Source organism: Kryptolebias marmoratus, linkage group LG17, assembly GCF_001649575.2.
Source record: "Kryptolebias marmoratus isolate JLee-2015 linkage group LG17, ASM164957v2, whole genome shotgun sequence".
Classification (NCBI taxonomy): Eukaryota; Metazoa; Chordata; class Actinopteri; order Cyprinodontiformes; family Rivulidae; genus Kryptolebias; species Kryptolebias marmoratus.
The window spans coordinates 16,954,647-16,975,129 of record NC_051446.1 but is presented as its reverse complement, the minus strand read 5'-3'; the positions used below and the strand labels follow the sequence as shown (position 1 = coordinate 16,975,129).

General features: G+C 39.1%; 1 protein-coding gene across 2 annotated transcripts; it reads right to left on the bottom strand.

The window, feature by feature from the left end:
- Positions 1 to 1,119: 1,119 nt before the first annotated feature.
- LOC108246300 (pleckstrin homology domain-containing family S member 1) lies at positions 1,120 to 14,124 on the bottom strand. 2 transcript variants are annotated; one of them, XM_017433768.3, is made up of 18 exons: positions 13,965 to 14,124; positions 13,514 to 13,551; positions 13,110 to 13,204; positions 12,884 to 13,002; positions 12,534 to 12,668; positions 11,875 to 11,950; positions 11,694 to 11,723; positions 11,017 to 11,070; positions 10,062 to 10,124; positions 9,870 to 9,941; positions 9,689 to 9,772; positions 9,483 to 9,520; positions 9,331 to 9,375; positions 9,104 to 9,229; positions 6,259 to 6,372; positions 5,193 to 5,288; positions 3,302 to 3,437; positions 1,120 to 1,920 (listed from the first exon to the last, which is right to left on the bottom strand). In XM_017433768.3, the coding sequence occupies exons 2-18, from the start codon at positions 13,536 to 13,538 to the stop codon at positions 1,849 to 1,851; spliced, it is 1,380 nt and encodes a 459-aa protein (XP_017289257.1). In that variant the 5' UTR covers positions 13,539 to 13,551; positions 13,965 to 14,124; the 3' UTR covers positions 1,120 to 1,848. The 2 variants fall into 2 exon arrangements, with proteins under 2 accessions (XP_017289257.1, XP_017289266.1); XM_017433777.3 differs by having other exon boundaries at positions 12,884 to 12,999; positions 13,965 to 14,066.
- Positions 14,125 to 20,483: the final 6,359 nt, after the last annotated feature.

Below are 20,483 nucleotides of genomic sequence, written 5' to 3'. Positions count from 1 at the left end.
ACAAATCCATCCCCTGGTTAACGACATATTTCACTAACAGGCAGAACTGATTCAGAATAGTTGATCGCAAAACTTTGCAGAGAGCTCTAACAACAAGCTCTCGGGATCTGTGTTGGGCATCAGTCTCGTCTAATGCCACACCAGATTTTAGCTCAATATCTGTCAGAGCTGACAGAGTTCTAGCCGTTTTTGTGTTGTTGAAGATTAGTTGACCGTGGCTGCCGTCTCGAATTTTGTTGGCTCCGGAACTCGATTACTTGTAGCACATTTATACTACATCCAATGATTATTTTCTGTGAGTTCTATTAAAATCTGGGCAGCAGATCATGAAATATTTTGGACAAACAGTCAAAAACATTATCACCCGTCGCCAAATAATAAACAGAGTTAAGGCTCTGATAAGAACCTTAAGCTTTTTGTTTTTTAGCCCTTAATAAATTATGTTACACTATGTCTTTAACTTGCATTTCCATTTTAGATGCTCTGTAATTTACATATTCTGGCCTGTGGGGAAAAAAAATCTTTACATATTAAAACCAGACAAATTGTCATTAATGATCAAATTTATTCATAATCATTTTACAAGTCAAATACAGATTCACTTTTCCACATCAACCACAATTTTCTTCACCCTTTGCAAAGGATACATAAATATGGAACATATTTATAATACGGCACAGCTTGAACATCACAGTTGAATTCCAACCTTGAAGACGCGACTAATCTGTTTTTAGGACTCCATTAAAACTTGAAACGCTATCACTGCCTTTCCTCCCATGTCAGATTATATTGTTGTTTCATGTTAGGGAATCGAGAGCTTTGTTCTTGACCTCTGCAGACGGAGGCAAGGGGACTTATTTAAGAAGCGTTTTCAACTCTGGCTGGTTTATAGTGATTCGAGTCGAACGACCTTTGGAGCTAGGTCTCCATTCGATTCTAGCAGCTATACAATGCAAAACATCGGAACAAGAATTTCAGCAAATGAGCTAAAAACACAAACCTGCGAGACATATCCTTTGGCGTGACACCATTCTGTCATCACTTTCGAGTCCCCGAGGGGTGGATGGCATAAAATACCAATCTCTTTCTTCAACACTCATTATTTACAAGCCATTTCTGATATAAAAAATAATACAAGTTACAGTTAAAAACCTACATTTGTCAGGTTTTTTTTTTTGCTTTTGGTAGAATAAATGCTAACAAACAGGTTCTTTTTGTGCACGCTGGGCGATGGCTCATTACAGGCGAGAAGGAGAATGATTCATCATCCCTGGGGCAGGGATGACGTAGGCGTTAGTAACCCAGGTGTGCCTCAAACCACAGTTTTGATTGCTGGTGTTTCCTCTTTGTCTGGAAACGAGCAGATTGCTAAAAATAGCACCCGACTCTTCAACCACCAGAAATCTTGGGTACTTTTCTGCATCTTTACACCATTTTTTTTTTTTTTTTTTTTAAACAACTCAGCTAATATAATGCAACCATACCTCTCTTACATTTGTCTCAAGGTCAGGACCTTGCATCATGAAACTGGCATTACACAACACCAAAGCTATGAGGACATTTATTTTAAAAAGGCGTTCACCTTTTGTTTTCATCTGAAGTCAGCTTGGTAGTGAGCATCTTACAGCAACATCACGCTGAGCGTGCAAGAAATCGAAACAACCAAACAATTGGCAATTATCGATCTGTTGACAGAAACCTTCATTTTAACCACTGAAAGATTTTCAAAGTACAGGCAGAGGGACAGATCAATAAAATAAAAAGTGACCACAATTCGGGAAAATACTGTCAGTAGTTTACATTATGGTACAAACCCCTTTTAGAGGTTAACGCATGCAGGGAAATCCCTCAGTCGCTGCAGGGGCAGTTTGGCAAATGCAGAGGCTGGCATCCACTCTGACGCACGATAGTCACCATCACCTAAAATCAGACCAGCCTATCAGATGGGCTGCAGTGACACGTACAAACAGAAAATACAGCGCCTTGAAAAAGTCGCCTAGCCTCTTGACCTTTTTCACATTTTGTCCTGTTTTCAACCACAAGCTTTAAAGTTTTTTTACTGGGATTTTATTTGCTAGGCCAACAGCAAGTAGTACCATATAATTGTAAAGTGGAAGGAGATACATGGGTTTCTACCAGTGTGCATATCTATAATTTTGGCCCATTCTTCTTTGTAACATTACTCGAGCTCCGTCAGATTGAATGGAGAGCGTCTGTGAACAGCAGTTTTCAGTTGGATTTAGGTCTCGACTTTGAGGCATTCTAACACATGAACATGTTTTGATTTGACCCATTCCACTGTAGACCTGGCTGGATGTTTCAGGTCACTGTCCTGCTGGAAGATGAATCTTTTATCCGGTCTCAGGTCTTTAACAGCCTCGAACAGATTCACTTCTAGAATTGGCCTCTATTTGGCTCCAACCAGCTTCCCTGCTGGAGTCCCACAGCATGATGCTGCCACCACCATGTTTCACATAGTGTGTCCAATTGATATGCAATGTTTGTTCTCTGCCACAAGTAGCTTTTTTGTATTTAGGCCTAAAAGTTAAATTCTGGTCTGATCTGTCCAGATGACGTCCTTCCACATGTTTGCTGTGTCTCTACATGGTTTGTGTCAAACTGCAGACAGGACTTCTTATGGCTTTTCTTTCAATGGCAGTTTTCTTCTTGCCACTCTTCTATAAAGGGCAGATTTGTGGAGTGCCTGACTTATACCTATCCTGTGGACAGATTGTCCCACCTGAGCTGTAGATCTCTGCAGCTCCTCCAGAGTTATCACAGGCTTTTTGGCTAGCTTTCAGATCAATGCTGTCCTCGTCGGGCCTGTTATGTTTTGGTCGCGGTCTGCGGCTGTGCCACGCTCTTTCATTTTCTCATTATGAGCTGAACAATCAGATTTTCAAAGCTTGGGATCTTGTTTTATAACCTAACTCAGCTTTAAACTTCTCAGTGACCTCATCTCTGACCTGTCTGTTGTGTTCCTTGGTCTTCATGATGGTGTTTGATCACAAATGTTCTGAGGCCTTCACAGAACAGCATGGATTAAATTACACACAGGTGGACTCTAATTAGGTGACTTCTGAAGGTCGTTGGTTGCACTATTAGTTCGGGGTATCAGAGTAAAGGGGGCTGGACAAAAACGTCACGTTTCAAATTTTTGTTTGTAAAAAGATTAGTGTTGGTCTATCACATGCAACCCCAGTAAAATTTGGAAGTTTGTGGTTGTAACGTGGGAAAGACTTTTCCAAGGCGCTGTAACCTGATGTGTTCAAGTCAAACTTTCTGCGAGTAAAGCATGTACCTCCTTCTTGAGCGACTTGCTGAGAAACATGTTGAACTCATTGATGTTGCTGATGAGCAAGTCGTTCAGAGCCAGGATTTGGTCTCCTTTGTGGAAGAGGCAGACGGACTGCGGCTGTCCCGTCCAACCAGAAACACTGTTCACACACAAACACACACTCTGACTCAGACATGTTAATGCACGTTACTTCCTGCTTGACTCTTTTCCTCATAATTTGCACAGTAGTAGTACCTAATTAGCATTGTCTTAGTGACTGCCAGTGGATAACACTTTACTGTCTCTACTCTTTTTTTTTCCTTCTGCAGCTTTTCAGTTTTCCATTCTTCCAATAAACCAGACAAACTTCTATTGAAATGTTGCAGCTTTTATAAAGATCATTTTCTTTTTTCTAACCTTTTTATCTTTACTTTTCAGCCTGTAAAAACACAGTGTTCAGCTCCAGCCTTATTTGCTAAAATAACCTCAAGAAAGTGCAAGAAATCTTCTAATAGTTCACTTAGAGATATACAAAAATACTAATACTATTATTAATACTAGTGGGGTTCAGTGGAAAGTTTTTGTGAACAAATAACACCTTACCTGTTGTAGGTAGCTCTTTGAACGACTTCAGTTTGGAACAACTGACATGCTTCTGACTGGATTGACGAAATAACAGCTTGTCGTGGAGTTGTTTTAAGATAACAGCCAGTCACTTCGGTCTTGGTCCCTCTCAGACTAGCAGTTAGCTCATCATTTGGTTCCGAAGTAAACATTATTTCTCCAAAATGAAATCAACTGAAGAGCTGTCTACAACAGGTAAGATATTAATATCTCATAATCTGTCCACAGGACCCCCACTTCGAAAGAGCTGAACTATTGCTGAAAGATACAATTGTGGCCATCTGACTGATGAGTAAATAATAAACTAATGATATATGCTGTATATAGGACATCTTTATTTTAGTAACACTGAAACTCCAGAAGCTGCAGTGAGTTTCTGAATGATTAATGGGAGCAAAAAGAAAAAGAAACCTGTAAAAAAAGTCTAAAAGAAATGTCTTCATTTGCACATTCATATTAATAAAAAATGTCTAAAGTTACTGGTTTAAACTAAACACTGTTATATTTTAGGTTATTATAGTATTATTGTGAAAAACCTTTATCTTAAAACTAACTGCCAACCAAATATGGAGGAGGAAGAAACATACTGAAATAAGAGTCTAATGAAGCATAAAATAATATTCTAGTTAAGCATGAGTAACTACTTTTAGGAAATGACACTTCCAAGTCAACGCCCCAGCCTTTTTTAGTTTTGCTGCATTTGGAAACTCTTAAAGGTGTTTTTTATGAGCCTGAAAAACGATATAAAATGGGCCTTTGTTTGGGTAGCCATTAGCCTGGACGAAGACCTCTGCCCTTCTCTCCATAATCTGTGCTCTGTGACAAAACAGACCTGTTTTGGGCCTGTTTCAGTTTTTTCTTTTTTTTACATCAGAAATGAAGTCAAATGTGTGAATTTATACTAATTAATCCATGCAGTAATTACTAATCCTATCATAAATGCTCAAACTTTCACACAATTCTTCTGAATGGACTCTGTTATCCCCCACTAATGAATTGACAGCTCTCTCAGAAGAGTATTAAGCCTGATTAAGCTGCTGGTTTATTCTTTGCTGCCAAAAATAAATAAATAAAAAGACCAAATATGGACACACAGCGCTGTGGCCAGCTTTCCCTGAAATGATTTGTGTTCCTAAATAACAGTCTCTGATTTAATGGCTCAAGGGGAGTGTTTTCATGAATATTAAGCATGCAGTGATTGTCTGCATATTTCCTTTCTCAGGAATCTGAATCAAAGCAACATAAATGACTTTTCCTGCTGTGGTGTACCATCGCACGGCTCCAAACTCACCTTAGTTTGCCATCAACTTCTGTCAGCGTGAGGTCTTTTTTCAGATCTGCCTGCTTCACCTTAAACTGCCTCTCCCCTGGCACGACAAGGTCCAGGCTTCAAACAAACAAGGAAACAACAAAAAAAAGTATTAAAGACTTTGCATTTCTTGAAGGAGTTTCAGACCAGGATTATTTAATGTTGAGAAATTCTGAAGCGGTTACCGTTTTAGTCAAACTCTCGTGCGATATTGTGAGATCTTACGCTCAGATTGTGTCATGAATGACTCTCAGCTATGAAAACATCAAATTTTAGCTCATTATTAGTAAAATCGACTAATATGAGTACATCCACTGATTGCTTTCTCAAAGTTTCATTAAAATTCATCTAGTTGTTGATGAGATATTTTGATAACAGATAGACATGAGCAAAAATTTAAGATGGAAATATGTCATTAGTTCTTGCTGCCAATGTGCTTTATTTTATGCTTTTTTGCACATGATCTAAATGAAGATCATTAACTCTTAATCACCTAAGATTCACAGAAAACATACTGTTTGTATCAAAGATATGTGCTAAAACATCAGCCAAGGTCAATTAAAAGTTTGAATTCTTTTTCTCAGCTCAGAAATGTACACTTATGTTTGTCTCCACCATCTGCATTTGTCCTTATTTCTTCTACTTTTATTTAGACAAGTTTTTTAGTCATTTATTGAGGTTTTATGACTCCCTCACATTCAGTTGTGAAGTTCTGCTCTCTGATCTATTATAGTACTGCTGTCAACAGGAAGGAACTTCTAGAAACGGCTCCAACCGGTCCGGCAGGTCAGCCCCAGCATTCCTTCTGTGCTATGTTGCTTCACAGCAACTGTAGTGATGTCTTTTGTTATTTGTTTGTGACTGTTTGAGAGCTGCATCTGGTTTTATCATTCACAGTCTGCCTGTCCTGCTCCCGTTGAACGGTGGTTAAATCTGACATGTTGCTTCTGCAGATTCAAGTTAGATTCAGGACACACATGGTTTGGAGCAATCAGCTTATTTACTTGTCAAACAAGCTTCCAGAAGTGGTAGCTTTTTTGATTCTCACCTCTCCGTGGAGCTTTGTTTTTCCGGGGAGTACACCTGTCTCTCCAGTATGTCCACCGGGGAAATGGCGCCACTGGAGCTGCTGCTGAAATCTGAAGATTGTCGCTTGTCTTCCCTGTACAACCCAGAGATAGCACGACAGATTGTGACATCTGATCTCGGCGCACGTCATTAGCTCGTCAGACAAAGACAGTAAAAAAAGAATTCACAAAGGGACTGTAAAGAATCGTGAGTAATAGGGCAAAACCTTTGTGATTATTTTTAGCTACAATCTGCACTTTGAATGAAAAAAAAAACAAATGTTTACAGCTGTTGCAGAGATCAGAGACAAGAAATGCAGAAAGAAGTCATGAATGGATGCCAGGAAGCAAAACTGGTTGGATTTCACCAATAGGAAAGGATCAGATGCCTTAAGATTGTTTAAAATAGTTCATACCAGCAGCATGTTACCTAGAAAACATTTACAAAAGACGCTGGCGGATCTTTAATTAAGAAACGTGCCTGAGAGGAGTCCTTTGACATACAAACGCAGAAGAAGGAACGTTCTTTAGTGTGGCAACACAGCAGTTTGCCACAGTTGGCTGCAAATCAGACATCAGAGTGAAATGAAGAATTATTACACAGTTTGACATCGTAGCAAGCTCAGTGAAGCAAACAAGCAGCAGGCAGGCAGCAGATGACGGCATTAAATAATTGGAACATGCGAGTAACACTCGCTCTCTGTGGTATGGTGATTAACACTGAGGTCTTGCTTAAGGTCAGACAGTTTGGATAAAACCTGCCTTTTAGTAGAAACAGGATCTGACTGAAAATCAAATGTTGTCTGAGCTTCAAAGAGGGAAAAAGTTCTGAAAGCATTTGCAGAGCCATCGTTCTCAAATGGAAGCTGTAGATGAAGTCTTTCTCACACAGGTAACCAACAACCAAATGGCCATTTTAGACAAGTTTTTTTTTGTTTTGTTTTGTTTAAGGGAGAACCACACGAAGGAACAAGCATCAGAGAGACATCTTCATCGTCAAACACAAATCATTCTTCGCTGATGGGGCCGGGAAAGCTTTGTGCGATTTTAATCACAGGCACAAAAGAACATTTCATCGTGTGGAAAATTGGTCTGACCACTACTCTCAGTGAGTCCTGTGGAGAAAATGGGAATAATTGTCAGTTAATTAATACAATTCTTGGATATGGTGGGAAACTGTGGAAATATTCTTCTGCAGATGTCATCAACGCGTATGCAGTGCCAGTCATCAGATACCCTGCTGGTATAATAACCTGGCCAAAGGAGAAGATAGAAGCCACTGACCAGGGGGGAGGACCAGTGAGCATCAAAGCCACTATGCAGGATAAAGCAACTAAGATTCTGGAAGAAAAAGAAATTAAAAGTATGAATTGCTAAGTGAATGTCTCAGGCGGCAGAAACCCAGTGTGGAAGAGGAGAATCAAGAGGAACTATGATGCAAAAGATAAGCCTCTGCATGGAATGTACTGCCAGCAGACTGAAGAAGTGGCGGATATCAACAAATCCTACAACAGGGCTGGAGAAGGCTGAACTGAAGGACAGCACAGAGGCATTAATCATGGCAGCACAGGAGGCCAGGGTCTACTACACCAGACAGGACCCAAGTTGCAGGCGGGCGAAGCACACATGGAACGCCATAACAAGTGGCTGGAATAGCGCACAGGAACACGTGTGCCGAATTTAAAGAGTGAAGGTTCTGGACTCCATCAAGGGTGGTGGAGAATTTCATTGCTAAGATACTGTGGGACTTCCATATCTAGTCTGACACACAGGTGATGGCTAACCAACCGGACATTGTGGTGACAGACAAGCTACAGACAAAGACAGTGGTGATAGATGTAGCTATCCCGAGTGACTGTAACATCAGGAAGAAGGAGAAAGAGAAGCACAAGAAGTTGTTTTGGAAAGTCAAGACCTCAGCGGTGCCAGTGGTCATCGGAGAACAAGGTGCTGTAAAACTGGAGGAGTGGCTCCAACAGATCCCAGGAACAACCTCAGAGATCTCTGTCCAGGAGAGCGCAGTCCTGGGAACACCTAAGCTACTGAGCAGAACCCTCAAACTCCCAGGCCTCTGGGAAAGGACCCGAGCTTGAAGTAAAGTGGAAGCGCCCGTGTGCAAAACGTAGGGCAGCTGGGTGTTTTATAGTGAAACGCTTTTTAATAGTCCTCGGGAAATCAGGCTGTTTTTATAACACGGCAACATGAAATGTACGGCCAAGAGAAGACAGAATTGGCTTCAAAAATTTGTAAAAGTCCTGTAGTGACCAACTACAAACCAGCTACAGAATGGTTCTGAACCACAAGTTTCTCTAGAGTCTAGAGTTTTTATGCACCTCATCCAACCAGGCTGATCTTGAATATTTATGCCAAGAACAATTTTTAAAGGAAAATTGTGTTATCTACTAAAAGTGCTTCAAAAGTTTAAAAAAGGGTTAGTTCTAGGCTATCTCTTAATAAAACTTAGAAAAGTGAAGCTCTTGTGTCTTTTGCTTTTGTACTATCAGTAAATTTATGACACACTCCAAAGTCTGTTTTTGCGCTGTCATTGTGTGGAGTGTTACAGTGCAACTTTGGACGTGAGATGAAGTGATGGCGCAAAAGTTGCTAAACAAGTTCTGAAGTGATATATTTCTCTTTGGGCTGTCGACAGTTCTGTGCTGTAAAAAAAAAGAAAAGCTTACTGTTGTTAGTTTAAGTATTTGAGGACTGTAAAGCCTTGTTTACCTCTAATGATTGAGCTGCAGACATTTGTTAGCTGTGGCATGTTTAAGCAGGTCACGAAAAATCAGACAAAAACACAAGGTGAAAAGTCCAAAACCGACGCACCTGTCTTCAGTAGCTGTCCCTTGTGGAGACGTAGGCGGAGGGGAAATTTGTGTCTTCAGTTTGTCATAGACCTGAGTGATAGACCTCATCAGGGTGCCGCTGGTCATTTCTGCAACTTCAATGTCACTGGAAGCATCAGTTTAAACGTTGTTAAGTTATTACTTATTAAAAATATAAGAAAACAAGGTTTTTTCCTGGACTTCGTCATAGATAAACTGAACACTTACGCTGCTGTTGGTTCGTTAAACTTAAATTCTGACATTGATTCATATCTGCAAGAGATGGACATTCAGATCAGACAATAAACAGTAATAATTACTGTGAAATCCAAGTTTAGAGCTGCACATTTCTTGTTTAACAAACAGAAACAGGAACTCACAGTGACTCCATGCTGCAGGCTCGTCCTGCAACCTTGTACTTTTGATGCCATTTGAGAAAACAAAAAAGGGAAACAAATGAACAAAAGTACAAAAATAAGCTCACCATAAAACTACAAATGATAGTTACATATTAATGGTGGATTTTATGATATTTCATTGAGCAAAAGAACACATAATGACATAACTAACCAACATAATAACCAACCTTTGGCTTTAAATAAGCTCTGGGATAGTCATAGATTGGATTCACAGGCTCAGATGCGCGTCTGAGTTTGGAATGATCTTCCTCCTGCAAGCCGATCAGAACATAAAACAACATGCTGTTTCTGTGAAAAGCTTCTCGTGGTCTGAGTGAGCATTGTGCACAAACAGCAGAGATTTGGCACCTTTGGTGTTTCAGTGTCAGACTCCAAAACAAAGGAGGATGGATCAGACATCGACCTTATCTTCGGTGTTTGCTGAAACACACACATTAAAATAGTTCTGTTGGTGTAATGATACAACACTGCTTCAAAAGCACTGACATGTTTAAAAACTTGGGTTTTGATGGATAAGTGTAAAAGTACGGGTGTACGCACAGGTGTCCCCTCCTTTTTTTCAGCAGAGTCGACGGTGCTGTCTCGCTTTACAAGGAAGGGTGCCTGCAAATCAGTGCAAAGTTGTTCCAGGTGAATTTTTTTTCACCCCTGATGAAAGTGATCTCCCCCAGGACAACTACAAAAATACTAAAAAAGGTTCACAATTATATATAGCCCTTGCTAACTTAATCACTATTTTCTTTACAGTCACATATGCTAAGTGTATAAGGACCAATATGGGCTTGTCTTGACGCATTGAGGAGCTAATAATCAAACAGTGGATCTTTTCGTTGCAAGACAACCATTTTCCCTACCTGAAAAATGTCCCTCAAATTGACTGATGTAGGATTGAACAATGTATTAAAAATTAATGGTCATGATATCAGTCTTTGTTGTATCAATATTACAAAATACTGCTTAGAGTGCAATTAATGATGGCTCGTGGTTTTCCTGATCACAATACACTGATTCTCGTTGTCCCAGTATTTTATTTGGTAATCATTGACCCTCACTGCCACGATTGACCAAACCTGATTGAGATAAGAGTCGTGATCCTCAAGATTAAAGAAAGGAAACAAGAAAAACTGTGGTGCTGCAATTCATTTGGGCATTAGAATATTTCTTAGGAATATTGCAATATTAAATAGTTCTTTAACATCTTTTTAACAAATAAGTTTAAAATAGGCATGAAAATTATGCTGTATATAATTGTGTTTTATAGCGTTTGCCATTACCAGATCCTAAACCAAAACGTTTTGGATCTACATCATGTTAGACAGAGGTAACCAACCCAACCACCACCATTTTAACACCAATGAATTGTTTCAAAGATGCACTCAAGCTCCTTTAGGAGCATTTCTATAAGACTCCTCTTAACAAAACAAGTACAGCAACTATTCACCAAAAGATATGACAGCATCAAATCCTTTGTGGAGCCTAATTTACATTGACTAACCTTGTCACTGTCAGTGACAGACGTCTTGCTCCGTTTAAGAGGGTTGGAAATTACCTGAAGAAACCAAAACAGGAATCTTTTTTGTTAGGGTGAAATGAAAATCAAAAATTTAATTACTGACAAAATGCCCTGAGGACAGAAACGGGACTGGTGACTGTGAGATCAGACCAGGAAATATATTGTACGTAAAAAAAGAAGGAAATGAAAGTTTGTGGATGCAGATAAGCTATTGTAAGAACAGGAAAGATTTCTTGCAGAACATAACATAAGCTAGTCTTCTGCTTAGTGCAATGAACAGTATAAATGCATTAAAAAGTAAATAAAAAGGACAAACTACTGCTTTGGCCTTTGAGACTGGTACCCTTGCAAGTCCTAAGCTCTGCAAGTTTCTCAACCGTGTAAAGGTTAATGACACATTATTATCTTACTTATTTTAGCAGCTCCTTGAATAACCTCAGTTTGAAGAATTAGTTTCATTTTGAGTGAAATAACGGCTAATGTGAGCAGATCTAACAAGTAGCTTCATCTAGACATACTGATAGTATTTCAGTGAGACTTACTGATCTTCACATTAAGATTCTTGTTATTTAGTGTAGAAAATATCACCTCACACAACAATTTTGTTTGCAGAAATTGGATGGAAAAGAAAAAAAAAAGACTTCACACTCTTTACTTACCTCAGCTGTTGGCTGCCCTTTGCTAATTTCCTGCAGAAACAGGACAATCAAATAAATAATGTACTCTATTGTTGATATGGCAAATAAAAAGTAATTGAAAAAAATATATAGTGTAAAATAAATTGTGATGTCCCAAAGAGATGCTTGGAAACATTAAGCAAAATGTCAAATCTAAATGTACCTCTGAACTGAGAAGTTTATGTGGCCGGTTTGAAAGGGCTTCGTACAGGTCAGAGAACCAGTCGTCTATCTCGGTGCTACAGGGAAAAGAGCCACTTAGAAAGGCCATTTTCGGACGTGACAAATTATGCTTTCGACACTTTAATTTCAAATCCAATACCAAAAACCAACCACAAAGAGGACACAGTAACAATTCTGCAATGATTTGGTGTGCGCAAATCCATTATCGGCCCGTTCAACTGGTGACAGCAGTGTCATGATTTATTTTTTGATTGTTCAGACTCTAAAAATAGTAATAGGGTGATGAGGGCAGGCGGAAGTGTTTTGTGGACGTGATTGGACTGAGTCACTGAGGGCCATGAGGCAGAATCAGCAAATTTAACACAAACAATGAAAAAGATCAATCTGTGTTAGAAAAAGAATAAGAATAGTTATATTTATACACTACATATTTGAAAGAAATATGTTTGTTATGAAAACGCTCTAAAAAAACTCAACTTTCGATGATTTTTTTTTAAATTTCCTTTAATGCTCTGTAATGATCGAACCAATCCCCCCCTTGGGCACAGTTATCAGGACTCAAGTGAGGGGCTTCTGCAGCACAGTGGTGCAAAAATGCATGAAACTCAAAGTAATCTAGGCATAAAAAAACAGACTGACCTGGTCTCCCCAACCAAGAAGTAGTCCCGGTCCCCAGACCTGATGTAGAGCACGCAGGAGGGGGAGCATTTAAAGGTCTTCTGCACCCATGACCACTTCTGGTGATGCTGGGGGCTCCCGTACAGCAGGGAGATTCTGATGGATGAGAAGCAAAACAAAAAAAAAGGAGAGGAAGGATTTCAGCTGGTGTCATCTGGCCTCTTTTAAATGCATTAGTTTAGCCTGAAATGGGTGGAGGGAACTGATAAACTCTTGAAAATACAACAGGAGACAATAGAAAAAAATCAGCACAGGTAATGTTTTGTTAAAAGGTGAGTCATCATGTTTAAGTGTGCTGCGTGAGAACATACTGCGTCAGGTCTATGCCTCCTATCGGGCTGCCCATTTCCTCTCGGTTCTTGAAGTAGCGGAACTGATATTCATGCTCAGAGATTTTAAAAAGCACAAAGAAGCGCTTTTTCCACGACTTCTGCCAAAGAAACAGTTTTTTTTTTTAAATGGCTGCATGCAAAAACAACAAAATGCAAAAAAGTGAAAAATACTTTAAAAAAAAAAAAATTAAACAACATCTGTCACCTCTGGCTTCAGACGCTTTTGGGGAGGAGACTTGTACAAGTATCCAGATCTGATTTCTGTTGCAACTGTAAATGGTTTATAAAACACTGCCCGTCCTGAAGAACAGAAGAAAACACCCAATGTTAAACAGTCATTTGGTTGCTTTTTGTCCTTATTTTACTCCTAAGATACTTAACATATCGTTACACAGGATACTGGAGGTTAGAGGTAATAATAAAACAAACACAAAAAGGATTTGTTGCAGGACAAGTTAAAAAAATGAACTAAAAGAAAGCGTCAAACTGTACACCGGCATGCAATTTACAAATGAGTCTTGATAGGCTGTAAAAACAAGCTCGCTGACTCACTGTTACACCTGCCTACACCTAAATCAGTACAGAAGACATTCAGATGTCACACAGTACCTCCGTTCTTCTGGATTTTGGACATTGTGACGCTGCACCTGGACAAAAGTAACACAGAAGCCGATCACTGTTGGTTCAAAACTCTGTGAAAGTGTTTATATCTCAAAACAGAACGACACAGAAGTTAAAAATAAGCTCTTCCTTCTGTGGAAACAAAAGACGAGCTCAGAACAGAAGCCCCACTGAGGTGAAGATTTCTTTTCCTGAGAATGTTTTGTATTTTACATTTTAACTGATGCTGATCAAACAAAATAAAATAAAAGTAATATATAAATGATTAATTGCACAACGGTTAAAGTGAGCATTCCCTAAAAAGTGAATTATTATTCCAGTAAAGACTCGCTGTGCATTGGAAGCTCTTTCAGGTTTTATGTCAGATAAACGCAGAGCAAGAAACACAAAGAAAGTCACCCCCCCGACGCTTGTGTGAAACAAAACAAAATCTATTTACCTTTGCCCAGAGGTCCTGTTCCCTCTGCTGTCGTTGTGAAAAGCCCAACTGCATGAGAACGCCGGACAGTTTTCCTGCCAAACGATTACAAGATCATAATGAGAACTGGAGTTTCTGGTTTCTTGCTTCAGGCTTGTTTTAAGGTCCACCTGTTTTGTTGTTAAAGTGCATTATGCCCTGAAGCACTCATTGAGATCCGTGTCCTCGGTGGAAAAATACCCATTTAATTGTTAATAGGGTAAAATATATTGTTCCTTTCGAAGATGTTTTTTGTTCTTCTAACAGCAGCATTATGACAGGTGCTTGTTCTTAATAAAAAATAAATTAAAAAAACCTTTAAGATGACATATTTTCTCACACAAGCCAGGGCTGCCTCATATTTAAGCCACACATGTGTTGCAAGGACAAAATTTGAATTTATCACAATGACACACACTCTGAAGACACAACAAGTGGTTGATGACACCACGGTAACAACACCTGATTTGCATAGTCATATTTTGTGAGGAAGATCATCCTTAATTGTTAAGTGTTTATTTCGAACAATAGTTTTGAGATGAAGACACCATAACCCCCCCCCCACACACACACACACACACTTACACTNCACACACACACACACACACACACACACACACACACACACACACACACACACACACACACACACACACACAAGACTACAGAGTTTACAGTTGTTTTTCTGCTGGATCATGTTAGTATTCTGTAACTGTAATGGTTTATTGGTGGATTTTATTGTGAAGGCAGTTAATGGGACAAGACCATGGACCATGTCTTCTTGTATGGTATTGATTTGTACTGTACTGTATCATATTGTTTTATGTTGGCACATTTTGTATTGTAATGTAAAATATTGCATTGCATTTTCCAAATTTTATTGTACCATGTCATTTTGGGTTGTATTGTATTGAATCATACTGTTTCATTAGCTGTTGTTTTGTATCATATTGGATCACGTTGGATCTTATAACATCATTTTGTAATGTATTGTAAAGAATTGTATTATCTTGTATCATATAGTATCATGTTGGGTTATACTGGATCTTATAGTATTATATTGTATCGTATTGTATTATAATGAATCATATAGTATCATAAAGTATATACATATACAATTTTTGTATTGTATTGTATTGTATCATCTTGTACTGAATTGTATTGTAATTATCGTATTGTATGGTGGCCTGGTGGTCAGTGCTGCAGTCTTATAATTCTGAGGCTGCAGGTTCAAGTCCAGGTTGCAGCAGGAAGGGCATCCAGTGTAAAACAATTGCCAAATTGTTTGTGTGAGTTTGCTTGCTGTGGTGACCCCTGAAGAAGGAAACAGTCAAGAGAACTTACTATTATATTTTTTGTATCATTTTGAATTTCTGTTGCATTCTTTTATGTCATATCATATCATATCATATCATATCATATCATATCATATCATATCATATCATATCATATCATATCATCAGCAGTAAGTCAGAATGATTCATAGCGCAGGACTCAGATGGTCATTTGTGGCCCTTCTGAACTCTATTTAAAGTTCTCTAAAGTTGAGTTGTATTCTGCGCTTGTGGCACAACTTCAGTATGAAAATAAACTGACGTCGTTGACAGAGTCCATTTTTTTTTTGTGGCGCATCTCTCTGCATGTGCGCACGGACCATTTGTGGGTCACAGAAAGCAACTTTTAAAAAGAATCAGCTGGACTGACTTCTATCTCTCTGGGAGAATATTTAACACTCGCACGTGCACTTGACATATTTAGAGGAAGAACGTGCCCATGACCCACAAAGCACCATCTGTGGCTAAAAAACTTCACACACCCTTTCATACTGGAGGTGCATGTAGGTCACGATCACACACACCCACACACACACTGACGTTGGTATTAATAGAGCTCTAATAGGCTTCATGTTTTGTAGGACATGGAGCCTGTTTTTCTGAAGGTTTTGTGTCTCATTGAAGGAAATCTTGCTTGTGCCCTCTTGTCTTCAAAGTTTAGATTCACGGTCTGTCTTTAGAAGCACATGTTGGCAAGAACACCAGGTCAGTGGAGGCAGTGTTGGAGATCTTCACCCTGTTTCCCGTCACCGATGACTAAAAAGTCCTCACCTCTTTGGCAGACTTTTAAAAACCCTGCTGCATGTGTTGCCACTTATGAATGGAGTTTAATTTGCACTTCTGCTCTGACAGTGAATAGTGAAGTAGACAGGAAGGCCGCAAAAGATGTAAGCACCTCCACTTCAGTTGCGCTTAAGAGAATTTTGTGAGCTTCACCCTTCTTGTCTGCGTGCCTTGAGCTCTTTCTCTTGGAACAAAATGCAACCATCATGTCTGGGTCTGTATTCGTCTAACCATCTTCTCTAAGCTGGACAAAGGAATCTCTCCTTGGCCTTCGAAGTGGAGACTTTGGAAGTCTTTGAGAGAGGACACTCACTGGCATTCAGACGAGTCAACCATGATCACTTGAGACCTGGTTGCCACGCAGACAGGGGTTGTTGATATTCGGCCAACTTGGGACAGGGATTGACCAACTTTTTCAGCAATTAGCAGTGACTTCAAGGATGTGGTTAATGAGAAAATTTCAACGATCCATCAATTTTATCACCATTGCCACAGGTTTACAGGAATTATTCATTCATAACTCCATTTGTGTACACCAAACTTACATTGTAAATGAATCCTCTTTCTACTTAAAGCATTGTGGTCTTTCAGTTTGGGGTTTATACTGCTTGTTTCTCGCTACACTTTCGTATTTCTTGGTGCATATGTGTGTGTGTGTTTAAAAGGAAACACTGCTAATATGTCTACAGAGATGAAGAGATACCGTCACTTCCAGGACGAAGAGATTGGCAGGTGAAGATAACTGTGAGTCTACAGTACAGGTCAGCTGCAGTGAAATTGGTTGTCAGAAAAAAAAAATAAAAAAAATCAGTACAACACAGTACAAAGAGCTGGTTGACGTCTGACTGGTTCATGGTTGCTGATCTCTGTGGCTGCTTGCCTGCAGGATGACACCTGTAAAGTAAAAGAGGCCTGCAGCCTGGAGCGCAGTGTGCAGAGCTTAACTTTTGTTCTCTGTATGTTAAAGGGAACGTTAGTTTGCTGGTCTATTAGAACGGCAGTCTTCACTGTTCCACTGTCGTTTGAACATTGTGTTCTGAAACAAACCCAGTGCCTTTTTGTTTTCCTCTTCAGCGTCTCTCAGCTTATTTTTTTATTTTATTACGGCCTAATTGAACCATACGTCCTTGTGCTGCTGCGGCACATTTAGCCGAAGGTTAAATAAGTCATGAGTTCTTAAATGTACTTTTGTTTATCTCTGACGTGCTTTTGTAATCATTCTAGCTTGTTATCTTCTGTGCACTTTAATCCAAAAAGCATATGAAAGTGGCTTGTTTTTGTTTATTGCAATCTGTTCTGATAGCTGTTCCATAAATAGAGCGTATAGCTTTACTTTAAGGTCAGATGGGTGGTTCTTGAAATAAAGAACGAGTAAATTAATCATTTTTACTTACAACAGAAACAAAATAACTTCAAAGTACATTTTTAAAGCACATTCTTAATTACCATTATAAACTAATTTTTCATTTAGTAGCATTTATATGGTTTTACAGAATAAAAAAAGGTTAACTATTAACAGAAACATCGCAGAGCAGGAAGAAGCACAGGGAAGTGAAACGTGCTGGGTGAAATTTAATGCATCATTCTGATTCAGCAAGACTCACAGAGAAGCTGATGATGGGAAAATTAAAGAATGCCACTACTTTACTCAGGAAGTGAACCAGTAATGCTGAGATGAAAACACAGGGAAATGACAGTCAGATAAAGCCCAAAATTTCCGATTTCAATGTTAAATCTCTCTTTGGTGTAAAACTTTATTAGATTTTTGACAAACTACAGAAAGAAAAAATATATAATTCAATAGATAACTCTCTGAAAAACCTTTGAGGTACGTATATATGAAGATGTAACAGTTGAAACTCATAAGTAACGAACATACCAAAGATTTTTTTTTCATTCAATGTGAAGGGAAATACCAAGAGGAGAGTACCAAGAATATCTTACATTTTATTTTATTTTTACGGCTCATAGTCAGAAAATGTGGCACTTCCTTACCAGACAGGAGTAGTTCCAGATCATGACCAGGATTTTATCTACAAACTTGAAACAGATATCTTACCTGTTGTAGAAACAGAGTTTAATTCTGACCCGACTCACTAGCTAAAGGCTAGTCCCAGGGGGAAAAAAACAAAATAGACTGTTGCCATCTTAAATCACCTTCAAAATATAAAGTTTTAAAGCAATTCATGCACATTTGCAAGCTGAACGGAGGCTAGCTGTAGCAATTCCAATGCAGCCTGGGGCCTCTCCAGCAGAATACCCCGATACTTCAGCCAGAATAACTGTGTAATGCAAAAAATGTTGGCAGCGTAAACATGTACCACTATAAGAATTTGGAGACTGGAGTTGTTTTAATATGTCAGGAGTTCACTTTGAATTTGGCCCCACTCCGACTAGCCATTAGCTCATCGATCTGGTCCAACTTAAACTTTATTTCTCCAAACGGGGGTCATTCAAAGATCTATCTACAACAGGTAAGATATTTATTGTCCACAAGGTTTTCAGAGAAACTCAGTTTACAGGATTTGAAGTACCGCTTTTAGTGCTTATGGATTATTATCAGGTGATTTGACTTTACAGTAGGAGCCATGTTCCAATCTTTAGTTTAAATTGTTTCGATTTCAGTTTATTTGTATTCAGTGTGTAGCTAAACTGACTGAATTTGATCCGATTCAAATGGATGATTTCAGAATATTTACTACCAGTCTGCTGCTCTTTCTGTCACACTGTGAGGAGCTCTGAGTTCACTGCTTTTTTTTAAAAAACAAAAATGCTTTTGTCTAAAAGCGACTTGCGAGTGAAGACTCATGGCGAGGCCTCAGCGCGGTAACTCACTGTATGAGACAGAGTACCAAATCTGTAAAGGTGGAGCCGATACAGAAGTGCCAACAAAGTGTTGTGAAGCACGCTGGGCTTGTTAGAGGTGCTAAAAGACGGGCTGTTCTGAAGCGATAAGTCTTTAAGGGATTCTCGAAGGTAGAGAAATAAAAGACTTCTGTGAAACCAAGGACACAGAAAAAACAAAGTGTTTGTCATCAGACTGGATCTTCGGGAAGACCATGACAGATTCTCTGTGCTTTTTTGTTTTTTTTGTTTTCTCTTCAAATTCTCGATGCTGACACTAAAGCTGATCCTATCTCCCGAACATGACTCATCCACATACCCAGAGACTTCACAGAATGTCCCAGAAACTCCACGACACCAGTCAGTCAGGAAGGCTTCGGTGAGAGGAAGAAGTATCGTAACTGAGCGTCCAACGTGCAGCAGCTGCCTGATCTGACATTCTCATCCTGTGACACACCCTGAGCTCTGGATGCTGTGCACGTCTGGCTGGTCTACATTACAAAACATTTACAGAGTTTCTGATCGAGATCTAAAGATCGTGCGGTTTCTTTGCAGTCACAGAGGCTTTCCTTTACAGGAAGTGTTGGAACAGTGCCAAAAATAATTTTAAAGAGTGTCTTTTTTAACAGCTCTGTGATGAACTGGTGACCTGCCTCTTGCTCATTGAGTGTGGGATTTAAAACCTAAAACCTCACTAAAATAATTGACTTTGATTAAAACAATCGCTCATGTCTTGAATGAGATAAACACTCGTGCTCCAGCCACAAAATGTTAAAGAGCACAGATCATGTTTCTGTACACAGTTGTTATTTTATTTGGGGTATATACTTGAATGGGTTGAAATGCTTTAATGTTTAAACATGGTTTGATTTCTCTGATAATCTTATTGCCTGTCTGAAATGCTTTGTTTAAACTGCCGCCTTTTTGAGAACAGCCAGCAGAAAGGCTCAGCCTGTCGCACAGGATAACTGACAAACAGCAGACGTACAAAGCAGCTGGGTACTTTCTGACGTTTCCCAAACTCATTATCGACTGACATTACAGGCGCTGGAATTTAAGTTTGTGGTCAAAACTGTAACAATACAGTACGTTAAAAGGACAGTTTGGTCATTTCTGAAGTGATGTTTTGTCCAACCGTTATCAGTAGTTAGTACTTTATCAACGATATCAACCACAGATCACAGTTTAGAGAAAAGGGCAGAAAGATCGCCAATTAGCTCAGAAACTCACCTGTTGAAGCTTCAGTTTGGAGGAAGTCTTTCAGATTGATGAGACCTAAGGGGTTTGCTTCTATTCTAAAACAACTTGCATCTAAAAGTTTGCACATTATATTGTACTCAAACAGCAGCAGCTAGCTGTAGGATTTCCTGTTCACTTGTTTCAGGAATATTATAGCATTTCTGCTGTTATAATTATCAAATGCAAACCTTTTTTATTTTCATGTTAGAGTGGCTATATGTGAACTATCATTGATTAAAAATGTATATTTTATGCAGTTCATTTACAAGTGTGCAAGAAAAGAAGGCACTTCATGACGTAA